Raw genomic sequence first — 17,209 nt, 5'->3', positions numbered from 1 at the left:
AATAAGTTGGCCACGCTTGCAGCATTTGCACACGATAAACCAAATGTTAAGCATATCAAACGGAGACATTTCATTGCTCGAAAACATTTTGATGTATTGTAATGATGCTGATGCTGTGTTAATGAACGGAATCTTTATTTGCTTTTATGTTATTTTTATTTGCCCCTCATATATATATATATCATTATCAGCTAGCCCCTCAGCTTAATTTTTCGTTTTCATTGATGAGTATGTACTCGTGTTGCTGTTAAAAAAAAACGCAATAAAAATAACGATAAAAAAGATCAATATAGGCTCGGAGACAGGTTGAGAAGTAACTCTCACAGACAATATTTTCCAAAGCACCGCTTCTATAAAGAAAAGTCTGTTAGGAGGCGACTTCGCTGCGAGCTGGTCAAAGCATTAAAGGTCCTATGTCGCAAGCAAGCTTAAGCCTGTTTTCATGCCATGGAATAATTAGAAAGACCATTAACTCCTTCTATTTTTTTTTAATCTATAAATACACGCTGCTTTTATAGTAAGATAGGTTCAGTCCTTCCCTTCCTTCGGTCTTTTATACGTTGATGTATTGAAGTTTTTTTTTTACTTTTTACGCCACGGTGTGACATTTTTCATGCTCAGTGTTTGTTGCGTTGAAAAACGATGCTGACGAGTTGATTTTTATAGCAATATTCAGATCGTCAACTCTCGTCTACAAATAGTATCACTCAAACTGTAAAGGATACTGATGCCTAACAAAAAGAAAAATTGTCGCTGGGATTTTTATAAATTTCTTTTGAAGTTATTAAAATACTGCGTGGACACAAAAAGTGCCTGCACAATAACCATGGTCTTCTGGCAGCACATGCACATAATGGAGGTATTTCCGTGCGCGAAGACATTGCGTACATTTATTTATCTATGCACGGGATTGATACGCAGAGATCAAGATAGAAGTTAACCTTCAGGGGACCTGTGTAGTCGTCTATTATAGTTTGACCTGTTGCTATTTAACGCTCGGTAGCCCTCTGTTTCACGGCAATGAGCTCAAGCAACAAAATACTGAACTGCGTGAGGCTGTATCACGTACGTTGTAATAATGGCAGGACAGGATGTGGACTTCAATTTTATGAATTATGGACACCTAAATAGACTGGGCCGTGACAAAAATACAGTGCCATCAGAGGCCGTATAACCGTTTATGACCAGCTTTATATATGTATATTTATAATGAGTTTAATAATACAGATATACAGTATAAACCTAAAATTATACGTGTATAATAGAAAAATACGTTGGAAACGTGCATGCTTGTTAATTGAAGCTTGTAAATTGTTTAACGGCTCGAGCCTATTAGGTTTACTGACAAAGGGTGTAAGGAATCAGCGCGTAGCGCCGTGGAAAACTGATCTGATGAGTAGACCTGGGCGGTAACAAAGCGGCGTGTATTTTGTGGGCAGACAGGACTAGACGTTTGGGTAGTAACATAATATTGATGGCCAATTTGAACTGGAATACCTCATTATTCTGGTTGACTCCGGTAGCATGCATTCACGGATTTCTAATACGTGTTCTGTGAATGATCGGTTACACGAGTTGGATCTGATGCCAAAGAAAACCCGGCGCAACCGCGAACAAATTTTCAAACGTTCTGTTCTGACCTATTCTCAAATAGTAGAGGAAGCTTGTTGCGACATTGATTACCTATTAGATTATTTAAAAATTAACTATATAACCTATATAATAGATAAAGCCGTTGGTGACTCAGTTAAATGGTGAGATGGCTTATATGCCAGCTGAAGTGAGTAAAGACTTATTTTTGAAGCAATGAACGATATATATATATATATATATATCGTACGCAAAAACGGTCATTTAGCATATGTTACACTGTCCTACATTACCTATTACTAAATTAGAAACGGCCATTTGTTTTTATCAAAAGCTGCTGAGCTACGAGAAAAAACGGAGTCACACTTTTCAATAATGCAGTTTTTTCTTAATCAGAGATATACTTTAATACGGTTTAAATGCTTTGGTAACGTAAATAGACCAATTCTGTAAGTTGAAATTAAAAAAACGGTTTATTTTTCACGTAACCTATAGGGTCATATTTTATGGAATTGGCCAGCGCTTTGAATCTGATGGAGTTGTGATGTCCAACACTCCGTTACTCAATGTCTTGTATCTCGGGTTGGAACGTCGGCGGATTATTGTTAGTAATTTCATTGAATTTCAAGTTTGTTTATTCAATTTTAAACAACGCCACCTTCCTGAACTAGCCCTAAGGAAACTTAACACAAATAATGTAAAAAACATTAAAGAAAGTTCGAGCGGTGAAAGCTCTAACTATGCGATAAACCGTAAGTGAAATGTTTATATAATTGGCTTCCGAATTGGCTATTTCCAGTAATCAAAGTGCAGAAAAATTCTGCACGTTACGCATGATAAGAGTTTTTTTTGAAATTATGTTAATTTCCTTTTGGGTGGTAAACTTCTATGAATAATGCACGAAAGAGGCTCATTGATCCAAATGTGCCAAATTTTAACCCTTTTTTTTTTAACAATTATTTTATGCTTACCTATCATTAAAAGCTTTCGACTTACATGTACGTATAACTGACAAAAATTTAACAAATTAAAGGAAAATAAAAAAATAATTTGATTTGGCTCTGGGATTTTACCACAATAGTTAAACCAGGATTTACTCCCGAATACTAAGAGTATCTTGAAAAACAAATAGAATATTAAAAAGTCCTAGGTTAGGTTTCTCCTACCCGATTCATATTGGGCTTCTATCACTTAGTTTTAGAACTATATATCATGTTGCAAATTATAGCAAAGTAACATGTTGAACGTCACGGTACTAAGTAAATCCTTTTAATATGAATTGTGCACTTAGAAAATATGAATTCGTTTTATTTAATATACTCAGCGGTGTTCCTGTGCGATTTCTTGCTAGTTCTATTTATTTTATTATTTAAAGCTGGGTTGTGGATCCATAAGTTAATTATGGAATAGGAAGAGTGAGTGAAAAACTTGTTTCATTCATACGTACTTAAGTAAGTTCTATCATATAATTTCTTGTGCATTATTTCAACTATACATTACTTAGTAACATCAGCTATTGCACTTCTGTTTATGCTCTGTCGGCATAAAATATGCTCCTTTTTACTATGTTTTATAGTACTATTTTAGCCATTTAAACTAAGCTATATATAGTCGTTTTTTGATTCGTGGCAATTGAAAAAGGTATTTTAGCCGGGACGAAAATAGCAAGCAAAATCGACACAGAGGGAAGGTCTGACTGAGCTAAAGAATCCTGCAGATCCTTACTGTTGCCCGGGCCACTTTTGCCACTACCTCTGCTGGAAATGTTCCGCCCTCCCAAAGTCTGCAGGCTTGCTTTGAAGTATAACGAGGTAGATAGATTTTTTCGGTCGACTGCAATCGTACGTACGCCAAGCGGCTTTAAAGCATTTTGCTGGGTTGCTACCGTCATTCTTCAGCTGCATGTGCCATTTGGCCGATCTCTCCATCGTCCTTCATAATATGTGGTTTACTGCGTCTTTTCTATGTTTATAAAAGTTCATGAGAAAGCACTTAGAAAAAGTGCGAGTGAACAGTTCTCCTAGGCTCGCTACTGTAGCTACTGCCAGTCTGCGCCTTTCACCAACACTTCCACCCCCTGTCGCAACCCCCTCAATTATTCGGGTCAGGCCCTAACAAACGCTTGTTTTTGTGAGTGAATGTGTGATGTATACGGTACGTACATCAATGGCACGAGAGTGTTGAGGCCAGCAAGATAAAGTTGCGTGTAGAATAGTTTTCGTTGAAGTATAGCCCGTGCGTGCGAACGCGTAGGGACAGTTGTCAAAACAGCCGGTAAATAGACGCGCAATGAGGACTAAGACAAATTGCGAAGTTTTGCCAGAAAAAAGTGCTGGTCGCCTGGTTTATTTGGTAGTATACTCGTACGACTCGGACCGAGCTACATGACGTGGAGGAAAACAAAGCGAGCGAACAGAATAACTTCAGTGAAACAGCGCACGTCAGATTACAGCAGTTTCATGGTACGAAAAGTGGTCGTCCTTCGTATGTTCAATAACTTTTCTTGTGGTCCTTGATCTCTAATGATGCTTTCCTCAATGAAACAACTTCGCATCCCACCGACCTGGGGCAGGTTGGCAAAATGGGCTGACGGCAAAGAACAACGTATTGTCTATCGTCTAATCGTCGCTGTGTGTTTGCGGTCAAATGTTGCACTTTGTTGTCCACGTGATTAGAGAGGCCGTGAAAGCGTAGAATGAACAATCTGATTACGCTGTTAGGACTTCTAGAGGACATAGGTTCTGGTTTTTTATACGCACTAACAACACCCACCTTAAAGGGGTGAAGATATTGAGAAGCATGGTAACAACGAGAATATTGCCACCGCTCCTGCCGCTACAAAACAGGGTTTCAAGCGCAGACTACTTCGTCTCATAGAACTATTCAATAGAAAACGTTTCTTACAGTTTCTGCGTGCCATAGTCCATACAATCACCGGCTTGTAGGTTTGCAATCTGCGGCTGTTCTAAGAGAGAAATCGACGGAGCCGAGGATATACTCAAAAAAAGATCAAAAACGACTGAATGCAGGAAGTAGGGATGCTACTTTTAATGTAGCAGATATCTATTCCGCCTACGTTGAGGCGTCGATAGGCTTTTTGTTCAGGGATTATTTATGAAAGGTAGAGAGACAGACTTAGAAAAGATTTATGGGATGGTAACGCTGGAGGCTGCTTGAGATGCGTTAGACACAGACCCAAGGAAGGCCTCAATGAATCTTCCATTTTCCAAAGAAGAGTGTCACTGCATCGAAAATTCACTTTCCGTTAGTCGCAGCCGCTGCTTCGGCCAGTAGAAAAGAAGAAGCGCGTTTCTTTGATTATTCTGTAGATATACATAATGATAAGTGAGCGAAAGAGGCTGTGTCTGTATCCAATAAAGCATGCCTCTAAAGGCATTGTCGGTCATTAAATATCGGTGAATAGGGCCTGTTTACCAGGCATTTTAGAACGTGCGTTAGTATCGTACTATCAGACCTATACTAGCTTATTCTGCGCAGGGTAAGATGCGTCGTTATGGCAAATTTCTGTGAAAAAGTTTATTAAACATTCAGTCTTATCGAAATTTATACACCAAATATACAGCGTAACTTCTGTAAATACTAACAGATTAACAGGAGCAAAAGATAAAGCGGAATTAAAACTAATTTTAATATGAAATAGACGGTTTTTTTCTGATTCATATTGACAGAAATATTGTTCGATCAAAGATCTTTCATGGTTGAGTGGAAGGATCTTGGGCTCTATATAGCTGAAGAGCAATTGTTGGCTACCACCTATTGTTACATCGAATATTACATTTATCATATAAGAAAAAAATATTCAGATGTTTATATTGTTAAAACGGCTGCATCGTTTCTAGTACTTGGCTTCGCTGTCATTGTTTTTTTTTTTGTCATTGTTTATAGGTGTGTGCTTGTAGTTAGTCCGGAGCTATATAGTCGGTGAACGGATTTTTTCACATAAAAGGAAAGACGCCAGTCAAACCAAAAGGCCGTTGTTGAGTTACATGACATATTATTCTTGGATCTGATTCAACATCTGTGAGGTTAGCAATATGCAGCTTTTGGGTGTAATTCCAATACATGTCTTGCCACTAGATCGGTTGCTTCTGTTTCAGTATGATTCTCACGGATTCCAGCAGGCTTCTTGCCGAACCCATCGATCGCGGTTTACATCAGTGAGTTGAATCAAGCCAAATAATAGTAGAAGCAGTCATCCAATGAGTCAGTCGTATTATCGGCTGTGTGCCTTACTCAGTTACACATGTGGCTAACTATTAGCAGGACAATTTAGGTCAAAGGGGTACTTCTCTTACCACTTTGGAATAATAATAACAATATATCTCAGTGATAACAGACATTATGAGCTCGTGTAAATAACAGTTAAATATCCAACTGCTTTCTCTGCATGTTTCATTTGATAAAAAATATTTTATGAATCATATAAAAGACACTAGATAACAACAAAAGACTTCGAAAGAGAATATATAAGTAAGCCTAATGAGTTGAGATGTGCTGGTCTTACTTTGTGCCACGCTAGGGTCCATGAGTTTTACTCGCAATCAGGGAACGAGCTTTAGTAAGTGAAGCAGGCTGGTTCGAGATACTCGTACGGTGCAGTTAGTACTGCAACACGAGGGTCAAGTTCTGCACATGAGTTCCGTTCATAGACTGCTTGGGTACAAAGCATTAAATCTTCCAGGCAGGACGCCTGCTTTAAAAAAAAATACACATACGTGCTCTAGTATCTCGGCAGTAAAGTACTGCTTGTACGTTGGCGCACTTCTTCTGATTATGTATCTTTGAGCGGATCCTAGCAAAAAAGTAGAAGGGCGTGTAAGTTAGGAGGTGCCACACAGAAAGTTAGACATTCGAGTCTCCCTCTAATACCCCAGTTAAGAGGTGTGACCCTAGCAGCGCAGAGAAACTATTTTTTATTGCAAATGAATAATTATACTTCTACATGATACAAGAGAAGCTTATACTGGAGTTTCTTGACGTCAACGTTGACTGGCCGTTAGTATTAGCTTGTGTTATTCATCCACAAGATAATAGCTGTACATAGTAATGCCTCGAGGGGTGACCAAGTTCGGACGGTACAAACGAGCGCGTAGAATAACGTCTTAAGAATGCCAAAGCACAGCGGGGGCATAATAATAATGATGTTATCGGTCTTGTTGAGTTCCGGGGTAATAAACCAAACAAAGAGATGTATAATACAAGCAATGGCCAAATTTGAGAGTCTGAAATTCTTAATTTTAATTTGAAACTCAAGTATTACATGAAGTGACGTACCGCTGATGTCTGACTGCCACTACTGTGTTGAAGCATGAATTCTCGATTCAAGTCCGTTTGAAGATTTTACCCAAAGTTTGCTTATCTTTTACGAGATTCGCGATAAGAACTCATTTGATTGAGATTTATGCTTATTTTAGAATGGGGCAACGGTATTATAAACAGATATAGATAAACATAGCTATTTTGTCAGCAATGTATTTTTCGCAGGAATCAAGCACAGAGCTCTGTTATGATTGAGAGCTTCCAAAGCTTTTAAGAACATCCCCAAGGCTTTCTTGTACTGCATCGATATTTGTTCTCAGGCTAAATACAATATATGTTCGCTTATATATCTAATATTATACGTATGAGATGTGAAGTAACAGTGCAATATCGGCTGATTAACATCCAGGAAGGCTCAATTGTTTAAATAAAAATTTCATACCGAACAAACCTAGAATAGGTTTTGCCTTTGCTTTGCTTTCTTTTACACTCTAAATGGCCTTTTTAAAACCTACGTATATTCTGCGGCTTTTTAGTATTCGGTCTCGTGTTATCGCTCCATTCTGTGAGGCCGCTTTTGCCTGCTGATTCCCAGCGCCCTGGTCACAAGGCGCCGCCCTCGGCTATTACCATTAATGAGCGGCTTCTATTGTTATTGGTCGCATACGTGCATTATCTTCTAGCTGTGTGTAAGTTTCGATGACCACAGCAAATACCAAGAGCGATGGTGGTTTGCGGTTACGCTATTAGACAATTGTCCCCCAGCAGGTCGTCTATGGAAGAAGCCACTAAGTACGTCTGTTTGGCTTTGTTTTTTAGCCAGTCTTTGGATCTTGGTGCAAAGGAAGTGATGCGTCAATGGCAACGCCGTTACTTTCGTTGTTTTTTTTGTCATTTAAAGTAATTTGTAGTCATTTAGCATTGAAACGCTATCAAATAGAAGTACGTTTATACCCATTGCATATTAATCACAAGCATACCGTAAGCCGTATACCAGCTCGCGGCAGTTAGGGCAAAATTATTATTTGGTGTGTAAAAACAAACTCAAGTAGAGATTCAAGCACAAAAGTGAGCTTAATTCGATTTCCTATATTACCGGGTGTATGTGCCTCACCCCAGCAATCGTTCGTCGCTACTCTTCCCTCTGCGACACCTCAACGATATCGGGCACCAACTTATCAGCAGATTGAACTATAGCTAATTCGCCAATACGTCACTTTACCGAAAAGCTTCAAAGGAATTAATCCCTTATCGCGTTTTAGAACGTACCTTCTCTTCGTATCACTTGGCCGTTCATAGATATAGCATTGAAATTTTTTGAGTGATTAGCGAGTTCGATATCTTACCGTTGTTCGACCTTCTGTCCAGTTTTGTATTCTAAAGGGTTTTCATTTTGGTGAAATGTGACTCACGAAAGATGAGTACGGCTCCAGCAGTTAACGGCCATGATGATGGTCGGTACACAGACAATGAACGTGATGCTGTAAAGTGGAAGAGGCAAAAGACGACATTCATTTAGACTATTCTTAATACCTGGCAACGTAACTAGGTGGACAAGGAACTAAGTGGTGTAGCACACAGTTTGCTTCGTAACCGTATTGGTCGCACTCGGAAAATTCTGATTTTAGATTACTGATACTAATGGAGTCAGAGGGTATCGGTAACGCCTTTTTTATAGGAAGCCGCTGGTGGCGGAAATGCTTTGTGTACTGCTCGCATAATCTGGCCATCTTGTGTACTACATCCGATCTGCAACCCAAAGCCCATCTTCTCTGCTGGCGGCTTGACTTGGAACCGTTCTCCTCCAAAGAAGTATGAATAAATAGAATGTCTGCTGACTGAAAACGCAAGCGACTGGAAAAAAGCCAACGCTGGCTACATATCGGCGTCGACACCTGCCGAAAAAAGAGAGAAATATATAAATATTTTATGTTTATTTACACCTTCCGTGCAATAGATATAAACAGCGTCCAGTGACTTCTTCACCCTAAGCTGGCAGTTTCCAAAGAATCCGTACCTACTGAGCATTTGAGTCAAGTCGAACACTAGCTGCCATCTTTGACCAGCCTTCGCGTGATCTTCGTTGTGCCCACCTGATCCTGCAGCCATTTTTCCTGTAATTTTCGCGGCTTAATGGCTCTGAGACCCTTCTATTTCATTCATCTTATTGTTCTCTCCTGTCCCAGTAGATCCCACGGAACCTGCCTAGTCATTACAGTTACTGCATTGTTAAAGGAAGTCGTAAATGCCCTACTTGCTAATAGTTTTTTGTACCCATATCTTTTAGGCTAATACTCACGCGTCGTTGTTCAGCCCACCTATGCGTTTGTTCCGGTGAGTGCCTTGTTTAGTCCTTTCAACTCATATCTAGGTATGGAGTTTGCGCCGATCCCGGCATTGGGAAGTTAACATACTCTCTGTTAATGATCTTCTCGAATGAAGATGCAATTTCATTTACGTCTAATACCCGAATTCCACTAGAGTATCCATTTCAAAACTTACTCTTAGACACCGCTGTTTACCTTTTCGGAATTTTTAATTTCAAAATTTTAATATAATAATAATAATAATAATTTAAATAGTAATAAAGAATAATTTAAATTCGGAATTTAAGATTACTTAACAATGCCGCGAATTTTTATATTGTTGATCCTTCTAAGAGCTACTAATCCATTCTGTGATCTCAAACAGTTTTTCTGAATTAGTGCTTGTTTTTGGGTACAAGGTCGACGTATTTTTATTATAGCGACCATTGATGCTGTATGTTTAGAGAGATGATCCACAAGGTGCTTGACTTGCCACCTAACTGCTCAATTAATTATACGACTTAAGAGATTGCAAGAACTAATTGTGAGGTTGATGACCGACGACGAACTCAGCCGCCTAAACGTGTGAGTGCCGTTGCGAATTATATGTAGGTTATTTGTCGCCTTCTAGTCCTCTAGGGTGTTACCCCTAAATGTTTTGTCCCTTTTACCCCACGAAGTAATATGTGCGTTGAAATCTTTGGCAAAGTAATTATATTGCTGAGATTCCCAAAATGAAGCATGAGTCGGAGCTCCTAAACCGGTCGGAGGTCGTAAGGCCAGTTGTTGAAAAGGACAAACCCTACCTAGGGTGATGAGAAAGTACCTACAATTGATTGGTCGTCGACCCTTACCTATGTCATTCTCTATCGATTTCTACTGGTGATGATAGCTCTGCTGAAGTCATAGATGACAACAGTCACGTTTCCTTTCATGTCACAGTAGCATACGTTATGCCCAGTTATAGTTTTATTGGACTCAGCAAGTATGCTTAGCGTGATTTTTCTGATGATTATAAGCTGCTTCCACAGGTCGAGAGCAAGTCTTGACCTATTTAAATTCGTTTCGAAAAGACTAGCCATCATTAGAATGTTATCTGTCCTTAAATTCTGGGTATCCTGCGAAGTTGCCCTGTGTGGGTTGGAACTCGTAAGCTGTTCGCTTCGTGGTCATCAATGCCATCGTAAAGGTGACCAGCATTCTGGTGGACCCTGTACACGTGGCCGTCTTTGCAGCACATCTAACATGTTGTTGACTCGTTTTCTTTTCTGAGTTATTGACTACCCGACGTCTGTATCTTAAACAGTTTGAGTACAATTCTAGGGGACACTACCTCTTCAACATTATATAAAATTCGACCCAGTTGAAACTGGCAGTTCCACCGCTTTAAGTTACGTCGGACGATTATCGCCTTCTTCTAAGTGGCCAAATTGTTGTACTTCTGGGACAGTTACCGTTAGTTTTTTTTTTCCATGTTTTACACTGTCGTGAGCTCATCAGAATTTCTGGTAATGAACCGTGAGTGCCGGACTAGCATCTTGTCCTCATGTAAGGTCCATCGTAATTGCTATTTGCGAAAAGGGTTTTTATGTTGCCAATGTATTCATTCTGCTTTAACTAAAATACTTATATTTTAATTTTTGGCCGGCGACATTTTTCTGAATTCGACTCTATGCTCCGCAGGGGCTAGGGTTCGCTTCGATCTCAGCCTGTACTCGTGCAGATCGTAAAGGCAACATTTATTTAAGAAAAGAGGTCGCCAATTCCACAGTGCAATAATTTAGTTCATACTAATCCACGTAGTGACGTTTTCTGGTAAAACGGTACCATGTGATGTTATGGTTGGACAGTGGAAAAAACATATCAAGATAAGATTCAAGAGGAGACTAAGAAGAACACTCGAGAAGCTGTAACACAAGCGTTGCTAACTGGGCTGGAGGGTTCCCTTCGGACGTCGAGGAAAACAAGGGAGAGCCTTCGAAAAAGTGACCATCTGATGCAGGTCCTCAGTAATCACTGATGTTTCCAACAATAGGAAAGGTGCTATGCGACTCGTGCATCATCTGTTACACTGGTAAATAAAATGATACGATTTACACACTGCATACACACCCAAGGAGCAACATATAGCTACTGAAAGAAAGTTCAGGCGTATATTTAAGACAAATTATGATAAACTGAATGCTTCAAAAGTGTTCGAACGGGTGATAAAGGCTACGAAGGTCAATAAAAAACAGAAGCAGAAAGCAGAGCCTCCCCGTGCTTTACGCGGAATGAAAAACGAGATCAGCTTCTACTGGAGTCGAAATTGTATTAAAATGAGTACCGATGCAAGTTCAGACATGAGGTAATGTGAACTCACGCTATGCTGCTGTAGTTAAAAAAACGCAGGCTGAAGCCCAACTCGATGGTAACAAATACTTTGAAGCAATATTTGGTGTCCGTAAACAACATTCACACGAAACATATATGGATCACAAAATCATTGCAAGGAAAACGAATCGTCCTACACGAGGCAAATGTAAAGGTTTAAAGGTCAGAAGACTACAGTTGCGGAAGGACTGAAGCCGTATGCGAAGTTTTAAAAAAAATTCTTGGCAATATGTCGGTTAGGCGGCCTCCTATTCCATAACAATCATCTGGAGATAACTCCTGATCTTAACAAACACGTTTATACTTTACCCATTATTGCCCCTTGTCCATACGACTTGTTCCTTGTAGCCAACGTAGGCATTCATTGAAATCAACTTTACATCCTTACCATATCTGCTAGATTGAACAACAGAGTCTGTAGATTTATCCAGTCATGGTTTCCCAGTCCATAGTTTATTTGCATTTCACTGCTTGCATCATCATTCGTTACTCCGCAACCATGAAGATTGTACGTCGTTTTCGTCATTTCCTCTACAAAATTGAAGTTACTGTTCTGAAGTTCCATAGCAACAATAGCGAACGGAAAACCATTCAACTAAACAAATGCTTTCTAAAGCCTGTCACTTCACTTTCATTCCGTGGAAATTTGTTTTACTAAATACGAATTCATAATAAATGGCGAAATAAAGGTATAGAAAAGCCGAATTGGCCAAAAACGCGTACATCCGTAGCATTGCTGCCGATGTTTGAGCAATACGGATTTTACACACATAGACAATTCCTGTCCTCGCTGCTGGAGGTCGTAACGAAGCAATGGATCAAGGACATTATTCAGTGTGTGTGGTAAGCTACGGCCGGCTGACCGGTCTACCACGGCGTGAGCCGGCTCTTCAGCTCAATGTAGTGTTCCTTTCCTGCTGAACCTTATTTGAGATGAGTGCAGGTTTTATTGATTGACTGGAGCGGAAAACCGAAGCCACAAGACCGTCAAAAAGAAAAGTGCTCGCCATATATACATACATATAGAGCGGACCGAAACTTATCTTGGACGATGATCATCGTGTTTCCTGTCCGCCCTTCTAATTCAATGCTTCACTATTTAAAAGTTTTCTATATATGCACAGAAAACAATTTAATTCAATAATATTTAAACGCAATAACAAAACATATATCGCTAGCTGATAGAGATTTGACAGTACCAATGTTCCTAAATTCCAAAAAAAATGCTACTTACGAAAATGTTAGAACACCATTCATTGCAGTATTGTGCCTACATTTCCTACATTGCTCTATTACATGGAAACATAGAAATTGACAGAAAGTATGACGCGTCACCCTTGGCCGTGTGTCGTTAAAAGCAATATGTACTAACGTGCCGTTCGATCTTAAACTAAACAGCCGCACGAAACACAAAAGAAGATTCCAATTCAGCTACTTTTGCTACAACTTCCTTTAAAGGCGAACTAACTTATGAAGATTTTGCGAATTTTTGATACCAGAAGATGAATCGCACACAAGTATACAGAAAGACAATGTAACTATTCATTCAATGATTGAAGATCACGAAAATATAGAAGGTTAGTCTCGAGACTGTAAGATGAGGAGTGGTGGTCAGGGAAATTATTGAGCATTAAGAGATAAAATCTGAATTAACAGAATGCAATTTTCCTCAATAATAAATTGGTCCTAGCATATGGTTCCAGAACCATATGATCCTTTTTGAAGAACCCCGGGGCATGCTTTTATGTAGGGTTGCAAACTCTTTCTATTTAAACTTATCTAAACTTCGATATGAGCCAGCCGGCCATGATATCTTCTTGATACAAACGGTGAGAATCTTCTTATCAAGGACGTATTAGAGTATATCGTTTTTTGATAACGACTTAGCACATCTTATAGAATATCCTATTCGATTTGGGGGGTAAACAGCCTATCTTATGGCTAATTTTTGCCACTTTCAATCACATCCCCAGAATTATTTACCCTCTGGATAGGGCCGATTCCCTTCGGCAGCAATATTGACTTCTCAAAGCGCCAGCGTTTTCGTTAACCTGCGATGTGAATTGTGTGCCATACGGAGCGGCAAGAAGGTCAAATGAACGGCTGATCTATGTTTTTACGGTATCTTAGCGATGGTATCATGTCTAACCGAAGTTATTGCATCAACTTACGTAAACACTAGACCAGGTAAATACTCATATAAATATTTCTACGGTAGATGCGGTCGGCGAATACTTTTAGAAGCCGCTGTACACATTGTACAAGCGTATACAATCATACTGCTTAGCTGGAAAATGGGACGATGTTTCAGGAAATTAAATAATATGAATGTTTATGTAATCATCCTGTACAGACGGCTCGACACGACGCTGCAACCTGGAATAAAAAATGTGTTTTGCTTCAAATGTTTCCAAATAACTGAGGTCATCTTACTCTGCCGTTTCTGCCTCACCGCCATTGATTCTATAATGAGACATACCCAAGTATTTTGCCTGTGGGCGAAGAAGGTTATGGCGGATGTAGTAAGCCGTTAGTTTTTGCGGCTTGCATATATGTCGAGTTAACTTATCCTTCTTGACCAGGTGGGCGACTCAGTACGGTCGCTGGTGAACAATGCATATATTCATTATCTAATAGGCGAAGGGTCGTTTTTGTCATTCTAGAGTCCTCTGGTTGTTGGCAGCAGAGGCATCTTACGGCAGCTGCCGTGTTACAGATTCCAAATGCGCCGCAATCCCCCAAAAAGGTGAGATAAAAGAAATGGGGATGGCGGAAATGGATTTATATTCAGATATACACACTGGCTTATGTGCAGAATGGAACAAACGTACAGTACGAAGTTATTTCAAAGCAGATGGTCAAAATTATAACCTTCAACGCCACCTGTAGGATATGGAGACGGATGATTGTAAGCCATCATATGTGATCCGCTACAGGTCGTGGGACTAACCTGCGAGAAAATTCATGTCCCTAAAATGAATTCTTTTTAATCTATACATTTATATACATGACAATTTATATATTCTAATAAACGTATGACTGACGTCGACATGATTACATGGGCCTCTTTACACAGAGAGGTGTTGTTAACTTGGTTTGAAAAGGTTACCCTATCAAAAGCAAATGGACAACGCTAGGTGTCCAGTCACGTATGCCATAATGTATATCCCGGAGGAAACTGACAGCAATCCGCAATTGCCGGTAATTTTAACCATTTATAGTCTAATTATACCTATATATATATATATATATATATATATATATATATATATAACAATAGCAGAACCCAACTTGGGCCCGATTCAACCCAAAACGATGCAGCGAAGGCAAATTGGAGAATCTCTGTTTTTGCTGGCTTCAGCGGCAACCTTCCCCGTCTTAAGTACCCTAGTTCAAACAAAAGCGCCCAACGTAAAGAGCACCGCAACATCTGTCGACTAAGTCACCACAGCCAAGCCTCGCAGCACACGCGCGCGCTGCATCGTACGTCTGCATGCAGATGCTTGGTGGTGCAGGCTATTCAAGCCATAATTGGACTTCATGTTCATATGAAACTAGTCTCAAGACGCTTAAGTGAGAATTATATGGGTAGATTACTGATGAAACAAAAATCTTGAATAGCGCCATTTATTGGCTCTCTGTACTACGAGTGTTATGCTCTAGAAGACTTTAAGCGCTTATGTACACAGACGGTGTTGGCTGAATTTCTTGATTTTGAAATTGCCGACAGAGTTATACACACAGCGTCAAACTATGAAAGCTATTATTGCTCTTAAGCAGCGTGTCGTGTCTTTTGCGTCTAATCGATATACTAGACAACCTTGTCTTTCCAGTAGTTTTCCATGTTTCATTCAGCAACAGAACGTAGACGTGGTAACGAGCAGCTAGTAATAAGGAAACGCATGTCGTACATTGTAGCAACGTCAGTTTCACTTTGCTATCATGCGTCGCGTAAATTTAACAAAAAATTGCTCGCGCTGAGCCAGCCTTACTTACAGGTCGCATATCCATGGAAGGTATGTTTACAATCGTCTACTTAGTTTTTTTGCGCGTTTTCGACAACAAAAAGCCAATTTGTGATTGTGCGATTTTGTTCATTTCAGATAAGCGATAGACGTGGGCTTTGCGTGGGACGCAAGAGCGCATACCGTGCCGAGAAGCGCCACGCAAAATGGCGCGCTACGTTAGGAATGCTCAATCCACTCCTGTGGAACAGTTTCGATCTCTATCCCAGGCCGCTCCGCCGTGGAATAGTCGTAAAGCGGATCTCCTGCACGAACTCGACGTCTACCTCGACTCAGCCAATGTGAGCATGACTTCATCTACACCCCTCATTCCTAACCCATTAAGAGGTTGATATTCAGAAATAGTCTTTTTGAATGTCTGCAACACCTATGCATCGCTGTTCACTCCATCTCAATTTTTTGAAACGATATGTTTCACTTAGAGCGCTTCTGCGCACTTGGGTTTCTACGAAAGTATAATTCAGCGTCTTCTTTTTCTGCGTAAACGCCAGAGGAAGGAGCCAGACAGTGATATTTAGCATATGATTCAATGACCTAAACTTATATTCATAGTACACAGGTATTTATTTATGTTTTCCAATTCGTTACGATCCGGGCTGCCTTATCTAGGCTGTATGGGATGAAAATGTTTTCGGTTTTGAATCATATCTAGAGTCTATCAAGATAGATGCATTGTTAGACGTCTAGGTGTACGTCCAAATTGGGTCTCTCTAGGGAGAGAGAACTAGGTCAAGTTAATCTAGCTCGAATAATGAGAAGTTTGAGATTAGAAGCTATTTATCGAAGTAACTTCCCTTGCAATTGCAAGAACTGACTCTTCCAAACCTCGTATTAGATAGTAGAATAGTTACGGCGGAAGGCAGTCTAAGACATCTATTAGAACTTAGAACGGTAGTGCAATGCTTCTGTATGTATAGAATTCTAGTTTCCTCGCGTGCAATACAACTTATGCTTTTTGCTATCAAGGAAATATTTCTAGCTTCAAGCGGGTACCCAGTATTTTTGCAGTTAGTGTCGCTTTCTGTTGGAAGGCATTTATTAAGCTACCGCTTAAAAATAATATGATCTTTACACTTACTCGATGCAAGATATTGTAATCGTTTAGCAGAGGAATGGCTTTTACATAGTACTATGTAACAGATAGAAATGATTCGGAACCTGTAAAAGGACAGTAAAAAATCTGTCAAGCGGGATGCTTTAGCTGGTAACACGCTCTGTACACTGCATCAGTTTGATGATACTGTAGGTTTCATCCGGTCTGAGGTCTTATCCCGTATAATACAGTATACATCTTTGCCCTGCGGGTGCATTATGCCATGGGGCCCCTCCTTGCTGATCTTCATAGAGAGTATCTTACAACTCAGATCTGGAATAATTTAATATAAAAGCATCACATATGGTCGCTTTCGAGGAAAGTTTGATAACTTATTAATACAACGAAATGCTGTTGGTTGACATACCACGTTGCAGACAATCAGGATCAAGGATCAAGATTTACTATACACATTTATAAAAAAAAAAAGTTAGGTAATGTTATAATGATTATACAGGCTTCATTCGAATGAAACTGGCTTTAAAGAACGTGCGTGCATTGTTACCACCCCTCCTCATCTACGAACAAAATCACATTTTTCT

The 17,209-nt window shown here is 39.7% G+C and overlaps 1 protein-coding gene across 6 annotated transcripts in view; it reads left to right on the top strand.

Annotated features, from left to right (window-relative positions):
- The window catches only part of LOC111270538 (uncharacterized), a 170,125-nt gene that overhangs the window by 29,709 nt on the left and 123,207 nt on the right, over window positions 1-17,209 (top strand). For 5 of the 6 annotated variants that reach the window (XR_015314977.1, XM_086972521.1, XM_086972520.1 and 2 more), the window contains exon 2: window positions 15,653-15,855. Coding sequence is in view for 5 of the 6 variants with exons in the window: in XM_086972521.1 (XP_086828647.1) it covers window positions 15,721-15,855 (135 nt within the window). In the remaining variant the exon portion in view is untranslated. Of the gene's footprint in view, window positions 1-9,078; window positions 9,205-15,652; window positions 15,856-17,209 lie in introns of those variants that run through there. The other variant, XM_022850800.2, reaches the window with a different exon arrangement.

The sequence above is a fragment of the Varroa jacobsoni genome, unplaced genomic scaffold (assembly GCF_002532875.2).
Source record: "Varroa jacobsoni isolate VJ856 unplaced genomic scaffold, vjacob_1.0 scaffold_1488, whole genome shotgun sequence".
NCBI classification, from domain to species: Eukaryota; Metazoa; Arthropoda; class Arachnida; order Mesostigmata; family Varroidae; genus Varroa; species Varroa jacobsoni.
This window is presented reverse-complemented; position numbering and strand designations above follow the sequence as displayed.